This window comes from Kogia breviceps, chromosome 2 (genome assembly GCF_026419965.1).
Source record: "Kogia breviceps isolate mKogBre1 chromosome 2, mKogBre1 haplotype 1, whole genome shotgun sequence".
NCBI lineage: Eukaryota > Metazoa > Chordata > Mammalia > Artiodactyla > Physeteridae > Kogia > Kogia breviceps.
The window spans coordinates 25,589,708-25,606,849 of NC_081311.1; the positions used below are offsets into that span (position 1 = coordinate 25,589,708).

At 54.8% G+C, this 17,142-nt stretch overlaps 1 protein-coding gene across 11 annotated transcripts in view; it reads left to right on the plus strand.

Annotated features, from left to right (window-relative positions):
• Positions 1 to 17,142, plus strand: part of SH3PXD2A (SH3 and PX domains 2A) — a 245,703-nt gene that overhangs the window by 175,796 nt on the left and 52,765 nt on the right. For 10 of the 11 annotated variants that reach the window (XR_010838836.1, XR_010838834.1, XR_010838833.1 and 7 more), the window contains 2 exons: positions 3,719 to 3,763; positions 10,568 to 10,699. Coding sequence is in view for 6 of the 11 variants with exons in the window: in XM_067024745.1 (XP_066880846.1) it covers positions 3,719 to 3,763; positions 10,568 to 10,699 (177 nt within the window). In the remaining 5 variants the exon portion in view is untranslated. The remainder of the gene's footprint in view (positions 1 to 3,718; positions 3,764 to 10,567; positions 10,700 to 17,142) is intronic. The other variant, XM_067024749.1, reaches the window with a different exon arrangement.

The following is a 17,142-nucleotide window of genomic DNA, read 5'->3' on the forward strand; positions in this document are numbered from 1 at the left end:
GGCGGGGGGGCCAGGGTTTGTGAGCCCGGGGGTCACTCCTCTGTTCATTGCAATGAGGTGGAGGGGGGTCCTTCCCGCCCTGGGGGAGGACTAGCTCGGGTGGGCTGGAGAGAAGGCACTCCAAAGGGGGGAAATTTGGGGTGGGAGCCATGGAACTGGATTAATTCTGCGGATCCAGGGGACTGGGAAATAAATCATGTTTTAAAAAGGCTTTTTTTTTAAAAAAAAAAACAGGCTCGTTTCTGGTCCGCTTCCCATTTTCCTTTGGAAAGAGGGAAGGCCTGCTTATTGGGGGGGAAGGGGGTGGGCATGAATTCAGGTTGTTCCACATTTAGGAGTGGGGGCTCGGTTTCCAGAGGCTGAGGGAACTTTTCCTGTCTGCCCTCCCTGGCCTGCCCATATGCCCACGCTCCAAAGGCCCAGAAGGGCATTGGACCCTTCAGGATGACTGTTGAAAAAACCAACCAAGCAGCAAAGGCCTCGGGAGCATTTAGTCCACGTGGGCCAACAGCCTCCACTTCTCTCCCCTGGGGATTTGGAGCAGCTCCCCTTCTCTGACAACCTCATCTCCCAGCCTTGGGTCTGGCAAACCACTGCCCACAGGCCAAGCCCAGCCCACCATGTGGTTTTTTTTTAAATTTAATTAATTAATTAATTAATTTTTGGCTGCGTTGGGTCTCCGTTGCCGTGTGTGGGCTTTCTCTAGTTGCCGCAAGTGGGGGCTACTCTTCGTTGGGGTGCGCGGGCTTCTCATTGCGGCGGCTTCTCGTTGCGGAGCACGGGTGCACGGGCTTCAGTAGTTGTGGCGCACGGGCTTAGTTGCTCCGCAGCATGTGGGATCTTCCCGGACCAGGGCTCGAACCCATGTCCCCTGCATTGGCAGGCGGATTCTTAACCACTGCGCCCCCAGGGAAGCCCCCCGCCGTGTGGTTTTGTAAGTAAAGTTTTATTGGCACACAGCTCATTCATTCCTCTACGGATTGTAACAGCTCAGGTAAGTAGTCTCGACAGAGACCACGTAGCCCACAAAGCCTAAAATATTGACTCCCTGGCCCTTCACAGAAAGTCCGTCGGCCCCTGTTTTAGCAGAACACATCTTCCTGGGTCCTCCAGGCCCAGGCCAAATGAATTCCCTCGGCTCACTAACGGACATTAGCACTTCCTAAAACATTTCCTTCTGAAGAACCGGAAGCAAAGTGTACAAAGTAACGAAGCCAGCAGAGATGGAGAGAGGTGTGGGCGACCTCTTAGTTGGCTCAGCCCAGGGCTGGGTGGGGCCAGATGGTGTTGGGATGGGTCTGGCGTTAGGCCTGCCCAGGGGCGTTAGGATGGCCTTGCTGGGTGGCAGCCACTTGGCCACATTTGGGGCACAGCATCAAGAAGTCATAACCCCAGCAAGATCTGGCACCAGACAGTGAAGCCCCACATTCTGAACTGAGACCCCCTCACCTCAACCACAGCAGGTGAAAGCCTCGGAGTGTGTCTGCTTGGTCTTGGCCCTGCCAGGGCATGAAAGCTGGGCCAGCATGGCGCCTGCTGTCCCAGGAGGCTTCTGGATGCTAGGCCTGGTCAGAGACTCTGGCCACAGGATGCTTGTATGTGGGTGTAGTCCCCCAGAGTCCCTTTACCCCCAATTCCAGCTGACCCAGTGTCTGTGGGAAGCATCTCTGTGTGCCAGCATTTTCTTGATGCATCTAGTATTGAAGTGCCATCTGGTTCTCGTCCTTGCAACTCCAGGAGCCTGATTTTCCTGCTGCCCCCCAGAGCTGATTGAACCAAGCTCATGGGATATGCCCGGGGAAGAGGTTCGGAGAGGTTAAGTAACTTTATCAAAGTGGCAGAGCCTGGATTTGAATCCAGACAGACTCCAGAGGCCGCGCCACACCTCTCCAGCGGATCCGCACTCTGTTGGGTTTACAGTGAGTACTGGAAGGGCCAGGCTTCCCACGTCTACGTGGTGAGCCAGCCAGCAGTTGGAAGGTGGCTTGCTGAGCGAGGGAGAGTTAGGTGCTTTAAATGGTGAGAAGCATCAGACTGAGGCCTGAAGCCTGTGTCACCACAAGAGATGAACACTGTACTAGCTGCGTGACTTGGACCAAGTTACTTGACCTCTGGTTCATAGTCTTCACCTGCAAAATGGAGGGAGTTCCTAATCACTGTAGGTTTATTATGAAAAACAGATGAGCTACTATAGGTAAGTGCTCGGCACAGTGTTTGGTGTACAGTAGATGCTGTATAAATGTTGCTGCTGTCATGATTACCATTACTATCGATCAGGCCGCTCTCCTGGCCAACACCAGGCAAGCAGCCCAAGGGCTTGCCTCTCAGACTTGCATCTCCACGTTTCCTTCTCGCTGTAGCCACTGTAGCCAACGCTGTTCTCCTTTGGAGGCAGTGAGCAGTTCAGCAGAGGAAGCACCAGTTGGGGTGTCCCAGACCTGGTTCCATTTCTGGCTCTGCTACTCTGGCCTCTTGGGAACTTGGGCCAGTTCCTTCCCCTGTCTAAGCTCAGATTCCACCCCTGTAAAATGGGGCAAAAGGTGTGTACCCAGCTCAAGGACCTGGGTGTAAATGAGCCACTGTTCACTGTAGGTAAACTGTCAGCATTACGTGTTGACCCTCTGATATTCTAGAGATGTCCACACCATTGATTAGGCTAAGAGCTTTTTGCCTCATAATGTTACTATATCACATCTCATGATCTTAAGTTTTTTTTTTTTTTTTTGGACGTACGCGAGCCTCTCACTGTTGTGGTCTCTCCTTTTGCGGAGCACAGGCTCCGGACGCGCAGGCTCAGCTGTCATGGCTCACGGGCCCAGCCGCTCCGCGGCATGTGGGATCTTCCCGGACCGGGGCACGAACCCGCGTCCCCTGCATCGGCAGGCGGACTCTCAACCACTGTGCCACCAGGGAAGCCCAGGAAGACAACTTTTAACCTCATTTCACAGATGAGGAACCTGGGGCTCAGATCACACATGGCTGTCTGAGCCTGGACAAGAGCCCTCGTTTCTTCTGGTCACTAAAGGTCCCCGTTCTTCTGGGTTGGAGTTGGGGTGTGAGACTTTTTAAAATGAGGCTTCCTTCCATTTTGCCAGGGCCTGTCTTCCTCAATGCTTAGGGCTGGGGTAAGGGCTGGACAAGACATTGAGGCCTAGTGGTGCGGTGGCTGGAGACTGGCCTTGAGCTCTCCAACCTGATGTTTAAGGTTCCAGGCCCAGGCTGCTGAGTGTTCTGGCCTGGTGAGGATCAGGGCCAGCCACCCACATGGCCAGAGAGGAAGGTCCAGGCTGCCTTCTCCAGGGCAGCGATAACCCACGGGCCCTGTTCCAGGCCCGGATCGTGTAGGATTCTCTGTGCTCCAGAGGATTCCTGCGTTTTGCAGACACCTCATTATCCCGGTCCTGGCCAGCAGTGTCCCAGCTCCTCTATAATCACTCAGGCCCACGCCCAGCAGCATTTCCAGGGCCAGGAAATCACTCCCCTCCCCTCCCCTCCCCTCCCTTCCCCTCCCTTCTCTTCCCCTCCCTTCCCCTCCCTTCTCTTCCCCTCCCCTCCCCTCCCCTCCCTTCCCCTCCCCTCCCCTCCCCTCCCCCGCCTTCCGCCGGCTGACTGCGCCTGCAACCACTCGGCCCATGGACCTCCTGCCTGCCTAACGGTTCTCTCTTCTCCTCTGATTCTCTTCTCTCCTGCTGCTGCTTGCTCTCGGGGGACTCGGAAGTGTGGCTCTCCAGCTGGGCTGAGTCTCCTAAGAAGAACGTGACAGGTACTGCCTGGTGTGCATGTGAGTGCATGTGTGTGAACATGTGTATTCCTGGCATGCAGGCCCACGGAGCCGGTGCCCTGTAATGTCTAGCAGCTCTTTGTCAGCATGTTGGCGTCTTCTCGGCCGTCCCCTCTGCCTTCTTTTCAACCCTTTTTAGGTCCCAGATCCAGCCTTGGAGCCCTTTGATGGGTGATGACCACATAGCACAGTGTGTCAGCAAATGCACCCTGGACCCGGAATGTGTGGGTTTAAATCTCGGCCCTGCCACGTCCTGGTCTCGGGTTACGTAACCTCTCTAGCCTCCCTAAGCGGATGCGGTAGCATCTCACCGGGAGCCTGGTGCACAGAAAGTGCTCAGGTGGTGGTGAGGCTCCCATCACCTTCCACCCCATGAGATGGGCCAGCTGAAGATGGTTAGTCTCCCTTCAGGCTGTTGTTAACCCGAGGCAGAGAGCTGAAGTCTCCAACACCGCAGCTGAGGCAGTGGTAGGTAGGGGGGTGGGGAGTCTTGTAACTGCTGTGAAGTCACAGCCCCCATGCCCCAGGGATCCAGAGCTTGGACCTGCCTCTGGTCTCGGGGCTTCTGGACCTTGGGCTGCCTGGGCACCCACAGCCCTCAGGGACTTGGGCTTGTGCTCTGTGTCTGGGCAGAGCTGGGACAGAGGTCAGAGTAAGCTTACCTTTAGCCTTGGTTTTACTGGACAATGGTAGAGAAACCTGGATAGCAGTGTTGTCAGCTGTTAGATGGAGATGGTGTCAGGTAGAGGGAAGGGATTTCCAGAAGGGGCTTCTAGAAGCCCCTCCATTTTTGCGAGTGCCACCTGGCCCTCCTTCCCCAGCCCAAACCTGAGAGCAGAGGTGAGGGTCGGGGTTGGGGGACAAAACAGAAAGGTCAGAGGTTGAGGGGAGGGGGTTGGACCAGCCCCTCCCCTCACAGCCGTAGGCAGGGAACGGGAGGCGAACAGCCTGGGTAGGCGGGCAGAGGAGAAGGCAGAGGGCAGAGGACCTCTTGCCTGTCCCAAGCCCCTCGCGGAGTCATCCTTCTCGTGTTGCCTGTGATGAGGGCCTCGGCCTGAGCTAATCACTGGGCTCCCGTCCCTTTTTTCCCTCTCCCAAGACAGTGAGCCAGAGCCCACTTGGCCCACAACAATACATTTTATTCACCAAACGTATAGCCTGGCTGCCCGAGGGCCTATGGAGAGGCCGGCAGGCTGAGGCTGGCCTGGGAGGAATCACTTGTGAGAGACTGAAGGGACCTTGGTGGGACACGAAGGGTTTGGGGGGTCATGGAGAGCGTGGGGAGCCTGGGATGGGGGCCACCGTAGGGCTTGGCTTCTCAGGATGAGCCCAGCTGTTTGGAGAGAGAGCCTGAGGGGAGGCCATGTGGGCTGGGAGAAACCGCCAGGCCAGGGCCGGAGTCTAGGGCGAGTCACCACATCTCTCTGGGCTGGCTTTGGTTTCCCCATCTGGAAAGCTGGCAAGTTCGGTGAGACTGGAAACTCAGAGGTAAGGGGCTGATGCTGGGGATCCTTGTAGATAAGGGGCCTCAGGCTGCTTGGGCTGGCATCCATTCATAAGTGGGCCCTGGGGGTTCTGATATGGCTCTCCAGCTGGCAAATCCTCGCTGCCTGCCAGGAGGTGGGGTGTGAGAAAGGCATGAGAAGGAATGGAGCCATGGCCGCTTCTCCTGGCGACTGTGGCCCTTGCCCTGACCTGCGTGCTGGTTTTTTGTTTGTTTGTTTGTTTTTTATAAATTTATTTATTTATTTTGGCTGCATTGGGTCTTCGTTGCTGCACGTGGGCTTTCTCGAGTTGCGGCGAGCGGGGGCTACTCTTTGTTGCAATGCGCAGGCTTCTCATCGCAGTGGCGTCTCTTGTCGTGGAGCACGGGCTCTAGGCGCGCGGGCTTCCGTAGTCGTAGCACGCAGCCTCAGTAGCACGGCTTCCGTAGTCGTAGCTCGCAGCCTCGGCTTCTCGCGGGCTGTAGAGCGCAGGCTCAGTAGTTGTGGCGCACGGGCTTAGTTGCTCCGCAGCATGTGGGATCTTCCCAGACAAGGGCTTGAAGCCATGTTCCCTGCACTGGCAGGCAGATTCTTAACCACTGCGCCACCAGGGAAGCCCCTGCATGCTGGTTTTGAGGCTTCAGAGGAACCTAAGCCCTTCCTCTCCTCCCCAAATCTTCCATTTCCTGTTTGCTTTATAAACAGTCTACAGTTTACATACGGCATTAACCCCATCACCTTATACCATGCTCAGAACAACCCCACAAAGTAGGTGCTGTTATTGTTCCTGTTTATGGATGAGGAAGCTAAAGCTCAGAGAGATTGTGTCCTCTGCAGGGTCACAGCGCTAATAAGGACGAGGCAGGACTGGACTTCAGACCCTCAGACTCCAGTTTGATGCTTTCGCATCATGACTCTCGGGCAATTATTGTGTCCAGTGCCATGTCCCTTGGCACCAGTCCTGAGGCGTCTGTCTACCCTCATCAGGGAGACTCTTGTCTAAAGCACATGATTGGGGAGCAGTGCCCCACAAGAAAATCCAGTGCATGACAGGAGCAAGCACTGTAGTTAAGTGATTGGATGGTTCCTGGAGGTGCAGAGATGGTTGGGTAGAATTGGGGTTGGTAAAGGGGAAGGCATTCCAAGCAGGGGGAACAGCTAAAGCAGAGGCTTGGACATGAGTGTGACGGGCACACAGTGGGCGCTTGATATATGTGTTGGATAAATGAATGCTGCCTGGAGAAGAGGAGTTGTGTCAGGGAACTTGGGGTGCTCGGGTTGTCAAGAAAGACTGAGCTTGAATTTGGCCTTTCTTCTTTAGGCAGCAGGGACCCAGTGAAGGTGCTGGAGCAGTGGATTGACTCAGCAAAAGCCTCATAAGTTGGCAGCCAGATCAGGCAGGAGCCAGGGGTCCAGCCAGTTGGTAGCTAGAGGAATGCAGGTGTGAGGCAAGCCTGGGGCAGGGCTCTGGGGCACTGCCAGAGCCCCAGCAGATCCAGCCAGGGGCTCTGAGAAAGGCACAAAGATGAAAAAAAAGTCCCCTTCCAATGTGGGAGGGACTCTTCTCTCTTATAAGCAGTACTCCCCTTCTCCACACCACTGCCAAACGCTTCCTATCTGAAGACAGGAGGCTCGCTCCACTGCATCTCCCCCTCCCTCGGGCTGACTCCTTCAGCCCCCAGTTTTCCAGGCCTTGGCTGGGAGGGGATCCAGAGCAGCCTCTGTGGGATGACATCACCCACCGGCCTGCCTGTCGAGTGGTTTCTCATCTGGATACCTGCTCCCAGCTCACACCCATCCGAGCAGCCCTGGGCAGGCAACATCCTAAGAGGTAGATGCCAGAGAGCGTGAGCTTGTGCTGGGGGAGGGGAGGGCAGGGAGGAAGACAGAGTGTCTGTTTGTGTGTCCATCTGTCCGTCCCCTAGGCTGTGTGCTACTGCCTGTCTTCTGTGCTCTGGAGTGCCTGGAGAACATTTTCTTAACTTTTCTACCTGTGTCCCAGAATGTCAGTCTTCAGAAAGCTCAGGCCAGTTTCCAAGGGGTGGCGTGGAGGTGGGAGCAGTATGTGAGTTTTTCCCCCTTTGAAATCTTGCCTCAGATTTCCTTGGCTCGGATTTTAAATGACCTGATGTCTCTCCATTCCCCAGCACCCCGCTTATCCTCTCGAGCAGCTTTTGGCCACAAACCCATCACTCCTTGTTTCTCCCTGCCTCTGTTTCCCCATCTCCCCTTGTTCTCCCTTCCAGAGTTTAGTTCTCTAGTTTTCCCAGATTTCAGAGGTGAGGCCCTGCCTGGTTTATCCGTATTGGCTCAAAGCAAGCCGTTAGATCACTGTTCATCTATCTGTCCATTCATTCATTCATTTCACCAACAGTTACAGAGTGCCTACCCCCAGTGGACACTGTGGTCTGGTCAACAGATGCTACAAGATTCGAGAAGAAACCCACACTCCAGTCTTTATTAAGCAGCAACTATTTGCCAGATGTGGGGTGGGTAGGATGAGGCAGGGCCCCTCCTCGGGATCAGTGGCTCTCTATAGGCCACAGACAGGGCACAAGTCAGGACACAAGCAGCGGTGTCAGGAGGACATGGGTTCGATCCCAGCTGTGTGACCTTAGGAGAATTGCCTCATGAGCCTTATTTAGTTTGCCTGTGTGTGAAATGGGAATATAACAAGGGCCTACACCTGGGTTGTTCTGAGGATCAGATATGGTCTGCATTAGGTAGTGCTGTCCCGAGTGAGCACTAATGAAAGCTAAATTGTCAGCATCATCTGGGCTCTCAGGATTTGGAAGCTCTCTAACCAGCTGGAGAACTCCTGTCTTCTGTTTGTATCTTGAGGTTTCCTTTCCCACAAACTGGAAAGGGACCCCCTGTGTCCCACAAGGGCAGGGGCTGGCCCTTTTTGTGCTGGGTGCACTCACTGCCAGCCCCCCCCGGGACACAGTGGGGGGTAGTCTCTGTCAGCTCCGTGCTCAGTGCTGCCTCTGTGCAGCTAGCAGGGGTAGGCACGGAAGCTGGCCCAATCTGAGTGCAGAGCCAGGCCCGCCCTGCTGCCTAGCTGTTGGTTGCATTTTGGCCTGAAATACAATCTGGGCTTCGGATGGGCTGCCTGGGGCAGAGCCTGTGCACATCCATGTGGCAGGCCTCAGCTGGGACAGGGTCCCTCCTGGTCTCCAAAGGACTGAGCTGGGACTGCAGGGTCCACACCTCATGGGAGAAAATTGCCAGGGGCAGTGGGTTTCTTTCCCTTCTATCACCCCCGCCCTAGGTTGGATGGAGCCTCCCGCACAGAAAGACCCAAAGATCTAAGCAGCCCTTCTCACCCTGGCTGTGTATGAGAACCATGGGAGAGGAGGGGGTGTCTAAAAAATACCTGAGACCAATTCAGTCTGCATCTTTGGGCATGGGGCTCAGGCATCAGTGTACTTTAGAAGCTCCCCATGTCTTATGGGACCAAGTTGAGGATCATCGTGCTAGGAGAATGGGATGTCTGGAAACAGAAATCAGAGGCAGTTCTGTAATGGAAAAAGAGATGGCCTTGAACCTAAAACAGAGTGAATTTGGTTCTCTCCATAGCAACTGTGTGAGCTGGGGCAAGCCTCTTGTCTTCTCTGGGTCTCTGAGGTGTCTTTTGTGAAGTGGGAAGGTAACAAGGTTATTGTGGGGATAAAATGGGACAGTGTATGAGCCTGGCATAGAACATTTGCCAAGTTAGACTCAGGCAATGTGGGGAAGGTAGCTGCCGGCTGAAAGCACCAAGGGGGCTGTGTGGAGCCTGGGGACCCTCTCAGCCATTTCTATAGCCAGGCTGGTGGTGTGAAGCCCCCAGCCTTTCAGGAGACTGGTAGATGTATAGGGTGGTAGACACAGAGTTTAAGAAGTATGCTAGGAATTCCTCTTGCTGGGGAGATGGAGAGGGGGGTCCGGGAAGGCTTCCTGCAGGAGGTGACCAGTGGGTCTCTGGTTCATGGATCCTTTCAGCTCCTAGCCGGCCATGTGTTATCTTAGGCACTCTGTCCCCACTGCACCCTCGTGATGGTAATAGGCACAGAGAGCTTTCAGCAGCACATTCAATGCCGCACAGCCAGTAAGCCGAGATGGGCACCCAATCTGTCTACCTTCCAGCCTGGCGTTTGCTTAATAAATGTTGCACTGGTCCAGTGGCTAAAGAGGACAGAGAAGCTGCTCGCTCCCTGCCCTCTTCCTCCTTAGCCCCACCTTTTGACCCCTCGAGCTCCTGAAACTGCCAGGAGAGGGCAGCTGGTGGCTTCCGGCAGCCTGACCACAAGCCCCAGCAGAGCTTAAAGGCAGAGGGAGGCTGAGTCGGTCTCCATGTGGCTGGAGGGCGGCAGCCAGGCCGGACGATGCCCCGTCGGGAAGCAGGCCTGGGGGCACGGGCCTGAGGCTGGTCCCCGGGGGCCCAGGCCCGTGGGCTCAGTGGTCGCGCCTTGGTGAGCCCGAGGGGCAGCAGTGGAGCCGAACTTGAGGAAAAGTTGGCGAGGGGCGGGCTGGGCTCTCCAGCGCTGGCGCTGGGACTTTCTTCTTGGGTTTCAAGTAAACAGTCTCGGCCCTCCTCCCCCTCCCCTGCCTCCACCCCCGGCTCCTCATTCGATGGGTCTCATGTGTTTCTATTTAAGGGCTGCGAGTAAACCCCAGTGATTGGCGGCCTCAAACCCTCTTGACTTCTCGCCTGGGCCCAGCCTGCCGTGGAGCCGTCCTCTCCCGCTCTCTCCCTCTCCCACCCAAGGGGAGGACTGCTGACTCTCTTTCTCTGGGTTTACAGGGGTTGGGGAGAGGCCCGAGCCCTCCTCCTCGCCTGGCCTTTCCTCTCGCCTCTGCTTCGGCCTCAGCCCCCATGGGCCACCCGCCCGCCCACCCGCCTGCGGCCCTCCCCTCGCACCCCTGCGGCCGAGGGGTCCGGAGAGACCACGTCCGCCCCAGGCCTCTCCTCCGACTCCCTCTCCCTCGTGCCGGGCTGTGATTAATTCATCGCGGCCGCAGGCTTTTTCCTCTGAGTCCCCTCGGCCTCTGTCTCGTCTCTGTCTCTCCCTCCGCGCCCCCCACCGCTGGCCCCCGGCTCCCCATGTCCCCCGGTCCCCGCGGCACAGCGGGCCGGTGTGGGGCCCTGCTATATGGCCTGTCCTTGGGGCCCGGCGAGCTGCGAGCCCTGGCTGCGGGCGGCCCCTCCGAGCGGCGCTGGCGACCGAGCAGCCTCCCCCGAGGCCGATGGACAGGGGGCGCCCCGGCCGCGGGGCCATGGCTGGCCGCTGGCTCACCGCATGCTTTCTGCCCTCGCCAGGTGCCGACACCCACGCCGAGCCCATGATCCTGGAACAGTACGTAGTGGTGTCCAACTATAAGAAGCAGGAGAACTCAGAGCTGAGCCTCCAGGCCGGAGAGGTGGTGGATGTCATCGAGAAGAACGAGAGCGGTGAGTGCCCAGCTGGCTGGCCGGCCACTCGGGCCAGGAGCCCGGCTGTTTTTTGTTCCCCTCCTCCTCCCCCACCTCTGCAGCTATACGTTATTTCCATCTGGCGGGGAGAGGGCCGAGGAGGCTGAAGTTTCCCCTGTTGGTTTGGGCTGCAGGCCAGCAGTTTGCCTGATGGTGGAAGAATGTCTCCACCACTCGGGGTAATTAACTGGCTTGTGTTAATGCAAGGCCAGGGTGGCAGCATGGGCACGACTGTCCAGCCCCTGTTCAGGGTCCCTGTGCCCTCTGAGGCCCGGGGAGGTTGCTCCCAGCTCGGGGGCATCCTACAGCAGCTTCCCCCTTGGGGCCATATTCCAAGATGGGGACGAGGCAGGGGTGGGAGGACCCTGCCGGCTGGTGGGGAAGGCAGGCCATGACGTCATTGTGGGGTCCCGGGTCCTCAGGCGGGTTGTCTGAGGAAAGGCCAGGCCTGTGGAGGTTGGCTAGTGTCTGGTCGGTGAGCTGACTGCCCCCTGCTGAGCTGAAGGCCAGCCAGTCCCTGGGAAGAGGGCCCAGACAGGGGGATGAAGTCAGGTCCTGGGTCCAGGGAGGGTCCTGCAGCGGCCGCCCGGTCATTGGGAACTGAGGCTTTGTCTTGGCTGTCCAGGGCCCTGCCAGTTCCAAGGTTCTCACCGAGTAGGCCTCAGTGCCCTTGGCAGCAGGAGTCTCTCAGGTGGAGAGAGGAGGGCCCGAGCCCCTCAGTCTTGAGGTGCAGGTGTGTGTGACCCCTGCAGAGCCAGGGATGAACTCTGGCCCAGGACATCTATCATTAGCTTGCTCATGACCTGCTGGCGCTTGAATTGGTTCCTGGGGTGTTCTGTTTTGGTTTCGGTTTGCTGTGGGGGAAGGCCCCCTTGCGGGAGCATTGGAGCCTCTCTGAGCTGTGTTTGGAGGACACTCCCAGAGGGGAGGGGCCTGTTCTTCTTTTCCTGTTCCACTCTATTCCCCTCCAGTATTTTAAGCTCTGACAGGAAGACAGATCAAAGGCTGTCTGTGCCCATTCTATAGATAGAATAACTGACGCACAGAAAAACTGAGGGGAAGTGAGTCACCTGAAGTCAAAAACAGAACAGAACAGTTCTTGGGCCCCTGATTCCTATGCCTGTGGGCAGCAAGTAGCTGTAGAGATACTGAGGAAATCCCCGTGGGCCTCCTGGGGGAGGTGAGATTAGGTTCCTGCTGCAGGAGTCTCAGGAGCTGTGCTCTCTGAGAACAGGGCTGTGATGCCAACGTAGACCTGACTCATGGCCCTCTTGGGTCTGGAGTCTTCAAAGCTTGTTCCCCTCAGAGGTGTCAGGCTCTGCCGTTGTGCCTGGTTGGCAGTGGCTGTCGCTAGCATAAAGGCCTGGGCCCTTCACCCCAGGTGCCCACACTGGTCTCCTTCCTGCACCGGTTGGCTTTCAGCCTTTGTCACAGTACCAGCCCCACCTCCCCGCCCCCACCCAAGCTGCATTATCAGAGGGGCCTGGCCCTAGGAACCCTAAGCACCTCAAGACCCAAAGGAAGGACTCTCTAATGGTGGGATTGCAGACACCCACTGAGGAGAGAGAGAGATGTTTGTTTTGGGGCTTGCTCCAAAGGAAGGCGTGTCGGCTTTTCCATATAAGGTCAGGGCTGCTCAGAAGTAGACTTCTGGCTTAGGGACCCTCTGCCTTGTGTCACCAGCACAGCTATATAGCCCTAAAGCAGCAGGAGGAGTGAGTCCCTGTGTCTCTGGGTACCAGCCACTGGCCAGGATGGCTGAAGAGGAGACCCCACACAAAAGGCAGTCAGCCTGTTGTCAGCCTCCCTGCTTCCCTTTGGCTTCCACTCCACATCCAGGACCCTTGCCTAGGAGTTGGAGGAGGGAGAGCCTTGACAAAGTGGGGCTTTTGTGGCAGGCCTGGAAAATATTAGGCACCTCCTTCTCCTGAGGAGTCCCCGATGGCTGTTTGAGGGGGCTCAGGTAGCCTGAATCCCCAGAGCAGCCCAGTCAGGTACACTGATCCTCTGAGGGAGCTGCTGTCTCTAGAAGCAGGATTCTGCCCACTACCATGTACCGGCTGGGTGACTCCAAGTCCCTTGCTCCCTCCCTCTGGGCCTCGGCTCTCCTTTCTGTAAAATGGAGACAGTCTCGTGGCTGCTTGGAAACGGGGCCTGGAGTAGATGACCTCCCCAAGCCCCCTCCCAGATCTGGGCTCCACGGCTGGGAGACTCCTTAGGGCCCTGGGTGTTGGGTAGACAGAGCCCTGAATGTGGGCTTCCCACTTCTCTGGGCTTTGTGTCTCTTCCCTTGATGGAAACAGCTGCTCGGCAGCAGATATGTACACGGGGACCTTGGAGTGCTGTGTCCACGGTGCAAACCCACACTGTCTGTTGCTGTCAGAAACAAGGAGGCCTCCTAGAGTGTACAACCAGCGTAACCAGAGAAACTAAGTGGGTGGAGGGGAGCAAGGAAGAGGGCCAACTGCAGATCCTTGGGAGGGTGGTTTCTCGCAGTTCAAGGAAGCTGGATGGCTGATGGTGGGGGAGGGGAGGTGTGTTGGGCATCCTGCAAGCTGGCTTTGGAAGGAGTGGTGAGTGAGACTTTTGAACTCTGGAACAAAGACCCAATTGTGATGTCTTTGACCTTAGGACTTGCTGGGGGTGTTGAGGCATTTCCACTTAAATTGTTGGGGCGGTAGCCCCAGTTAGCACCACCCTGCCCCCTGGGGCCTGGCCTTGCCCTCTGGGAGCCAGGACTCTGCCTGTGCCCCCTTCTCGCTTGGCTGAAAGTCCCTCGAGTAGAATGTTCAAACAGGGACCCAGCCACCTCTGGTTCTGCTTGCTCATCAGAGCCCTCTGGCAGGGACCACAGCCCCTGAGGGATTTGGAAGTGTGCTTGCACCAGTGCTCTGTAATCTCATTGGTCTAAAGAGAGATGTGTCTGATGAAAGGCAAGTCAGAGTCAGTAAACAGTAAACGCCAGGTCCAGGCCGTGCACTTCACATGCATCATCTTACTGGCATCATGGAACGACCCCGTGTGGTAGAAGGCACTCGAATCATTTTGTGGCTGAAGTAACAGGCTAAGAGGTGAAGTCATTTCCCTAAAGTCCCAACAGCTGAGATCTCTCCCTTCTACAGAGGAAGTGTGGGGCGGGTGAGAATGGGCTGATCCTGGAAGGGATCATCACTGAGCTGGTTATGCTGTGGGTCAGGGACAGACATGGGCTACCTGAGGGTGGCGTATACCCAACACCAAGGACAAGCCTATTCTAGGGAATGTAAGTGGATAGAAGTCAAAGACACCCACTGTGTTGGGACCTGAGTGGCTTCAGGTGAAAGCATTTTTGATCAAACAGTGGGCCTGGGACCCAGCCAGAAAAGGACTCTTTTCCTTCATTGATCAGGGACAAATCTAGCAGAAAGATTAGCAACTTTGTTAGCTTTGCCAACCATTTTTGTCTTGTCCTCGAAAACCCCTCCACCCTGACATAAACGACAATGCCTGAGATACCACCTTTGTAGGACAGTCTTACACCTCAAAGACCACATTGGTTTTACCTTCCAGGAGGCAAAATCTGGTCTAACTTCTGGCAGAATGGTGATGGCAGGGTCCCAGTGGCTCTGATTTCTGTGTTAAGCAAAGCTGCTTCCAACTTTCCGGGATGGTTTCCTTCTCTCAGCGTTAGGAGCCAGGGGAGGATGTGGGGATATGAGTCAGCAGATGCTCATTCTTTTTCTGCCCCAGCTTTCCTTCTCTGAGCCTTTGCGTCTTTCCTGGCACTAGTGTGATAGCCCTGGGAGATCTTATACTTCCTTGGAGGCACATAGCTATGCGACTAAGGTAAAAGCATTGTATTGGCAAGAAGTTTTGAGCTCCTGGTCCATGCAGGTGAGAAATTGTACAGGTGAGAAAACTAAGCCTTGGGGAGTTTGAGAATCTTCAGTCCCCTCCAAAGTCAATGCTTTAGTCCCAATTGAGTTGTGAGCAGAGGACAGATACCCACTCAGACTTGCTCAAGAGTCTACTGAAAGAATTCGGGAAAATCTCACCAGAATCCCAAAGGGTGGGAAGCACATCCCAGCCGCACAAAGACTGGGAAGCAGAAAGCTGGCACGAGACAAAGCAGCTCCTCTTCTTGGGTACCATGTTGATTTAAAGTCCAGCTGTCATCTTCTCCTAACTGCAGACCAACCTTCCTTGTCTTCCTGTTCTCTTGTAACAGTGGCCTGTTCACCTGCTGTTGGTATGTTGAGATAACTGCCACCAGCTGACAGTGGTCTCTGGTTCTCTGAGTTCAAAATTTGAAGTTTGAATCTGATTAGTTTCTGGCCAGCCAATGGATGGGCAAACCTTAGATCAGGTGTCCAACCCTGGGCCAATCAGCTGTGTCCGGGGGAAGGGTCATGGGGTATAAACATGGCTACCTTGCCAACCTATTCAGCAGTGGCTGCTGGAGCACAGGTTTTAAAGAGAGGAGGTATGGGGGGTAAGCTATCCCAGAACATGTTGGCTGCATCTATTTTCCTTATTTAGCAGCTCTGTGTAGTGAAGAGAACAAAGAATCAGGAGTCTATTAGGTTGAAGATCTAATGCTACCCTAACTGTGTGATATAGCAGGAATCCATTTCCTCTTGAGTCTAAGAGAATAGTGATACATCCTACATGGGCTTTTTTTTTTTCCTTCAATGAAATGTAACTATTCATGATTTGACGAATATCTCTATCAAGCAGACAAACTAATAAGCTTTCCCCTCAGACTGTGTGTCATAATTCTTATTTTGTGTTGTCAAAGATGATGCATTCTTCAGCCATGTATTTTGTGAGTTGGAATCTTCTTAACACTGAAGATGTATCTATTCTGTTACTTAGGTATTTCTTCATGAACATTGTTATAACTGGTTCTACACGGACTTTTTGTAAGTGAGAAATACACTGTATGTACTCATCGTTTACTCACTCTTTCATTTATTTCTCAAGTCTTGAATATCTCTTTTGTCCCAGGCTCTATGCCGATTGGGTGCCTACCCATACGATTCCTGCCTTTATGGAGGGTAAACTCTAATTAATGTGAGCATGCTGGGTACTTAATGGGTGGACTGTATTGTGAGACCGGGATGGCTCTGCAGATTTTCTGCTGTCTTAAATGGACTTCTGTATATCTTCTATGTCTTTTACTTAGATTCTGTGCTTACTAAGGAACCTGCTGATTGGTAATTCAGATTGCCAATCTGCTCTTGAAAAGACATGTCCCAATAAAGATAGGATAGGCTCTTTCTAGAAGGGCAGGTTTGTTGCAGTCTGCATTACAGAGAAGTGAACTAACACTCTTAACTCTGAAACAGCTTTTTAAGTGTTTGGCTCCAGTGAGCCAGCCCCATTTAGATGTGGTGACTGGTCCCCACGAGGTCCTGTCCCAACTGACAGAAAGCCTTGATCGGACACCCTTCTCTCTCAAAGTACAGCACATGTATGGTCCTGCTGTGTCAGGCTAATCAGAAATTCCAAAGTCCATTCTTGTCCAAGACTGTCTCTGGTGTGCTGTTGTTGCCCACTTCATGAAGCTGCCTGGAAGGGAAGGGGCCATTGAGTATAAATCTAGGAACAGAAGTGAGCATCCAAATCCAGCCTTGGGCCCCTCAGCCCAGCTTTAGTCATCTGGGCTGGAGATGGTTTTGAGAATGAGATTGCACGATAGCCTAGCAATTAAAAATATGGGTTCAACTTAGATAAGCCTGGTTTTCATATTGATTTGGCACTTACTAGTGGTGACCCTGGGAAGTTACTTGAATCCTCTAAGCATCAGTTTCCTTACCTGCAGAAAGGAGATAACTGTACCCACAGCTGTAGGGTTAGTATCAATATATGCTGCTTCAAGAGGAATTCAATGCTCAGGATGTGATAGTTGCTAGTAAGACCGTTGGACTGGGGCAGCTCTACCACAAACTGACTTTGGAACTCACCTCTGGTTAGATGCCCTCTTGTGTCCTCAGTTTCCCCATCTGGCTGGAAAATGGATTGCACTTCATGGTGTCTGAAGATTCTCTCAGCCCTGATGGTTTAGTGAGGTGGGTAGGGCATGGAGGGAGCTTACTACAGGGTAGTGACAGCAGGAGACCATGCTGGGGACCAGAGTCGCCCCCCACCTGTGATACCCTCATGCCGGCTGTCACTCACTGGCTCTGTTGCATGGCACAAAACTGAAGTGCTGGGGGCAAGGGGACTGGCATAGTCGGGAAAGGCTGCCTGGAAGAGTTGGAGACATTGAGCTCGGCCTTGGAGAGAGGGGGATTAGATAGGAGAAAGGGGAAGGAATTCCAGTCCCATGTGAGTGGAGTGCCAGGTGGAAGGCTGGGCCCACTGAGGCTAAGACAGGAAGGCAGGTGTGTGGTTGGTTGCCTCAGGAGGCGTGTCCTGGTGAAGAAAGCGGAAGTTGGGCA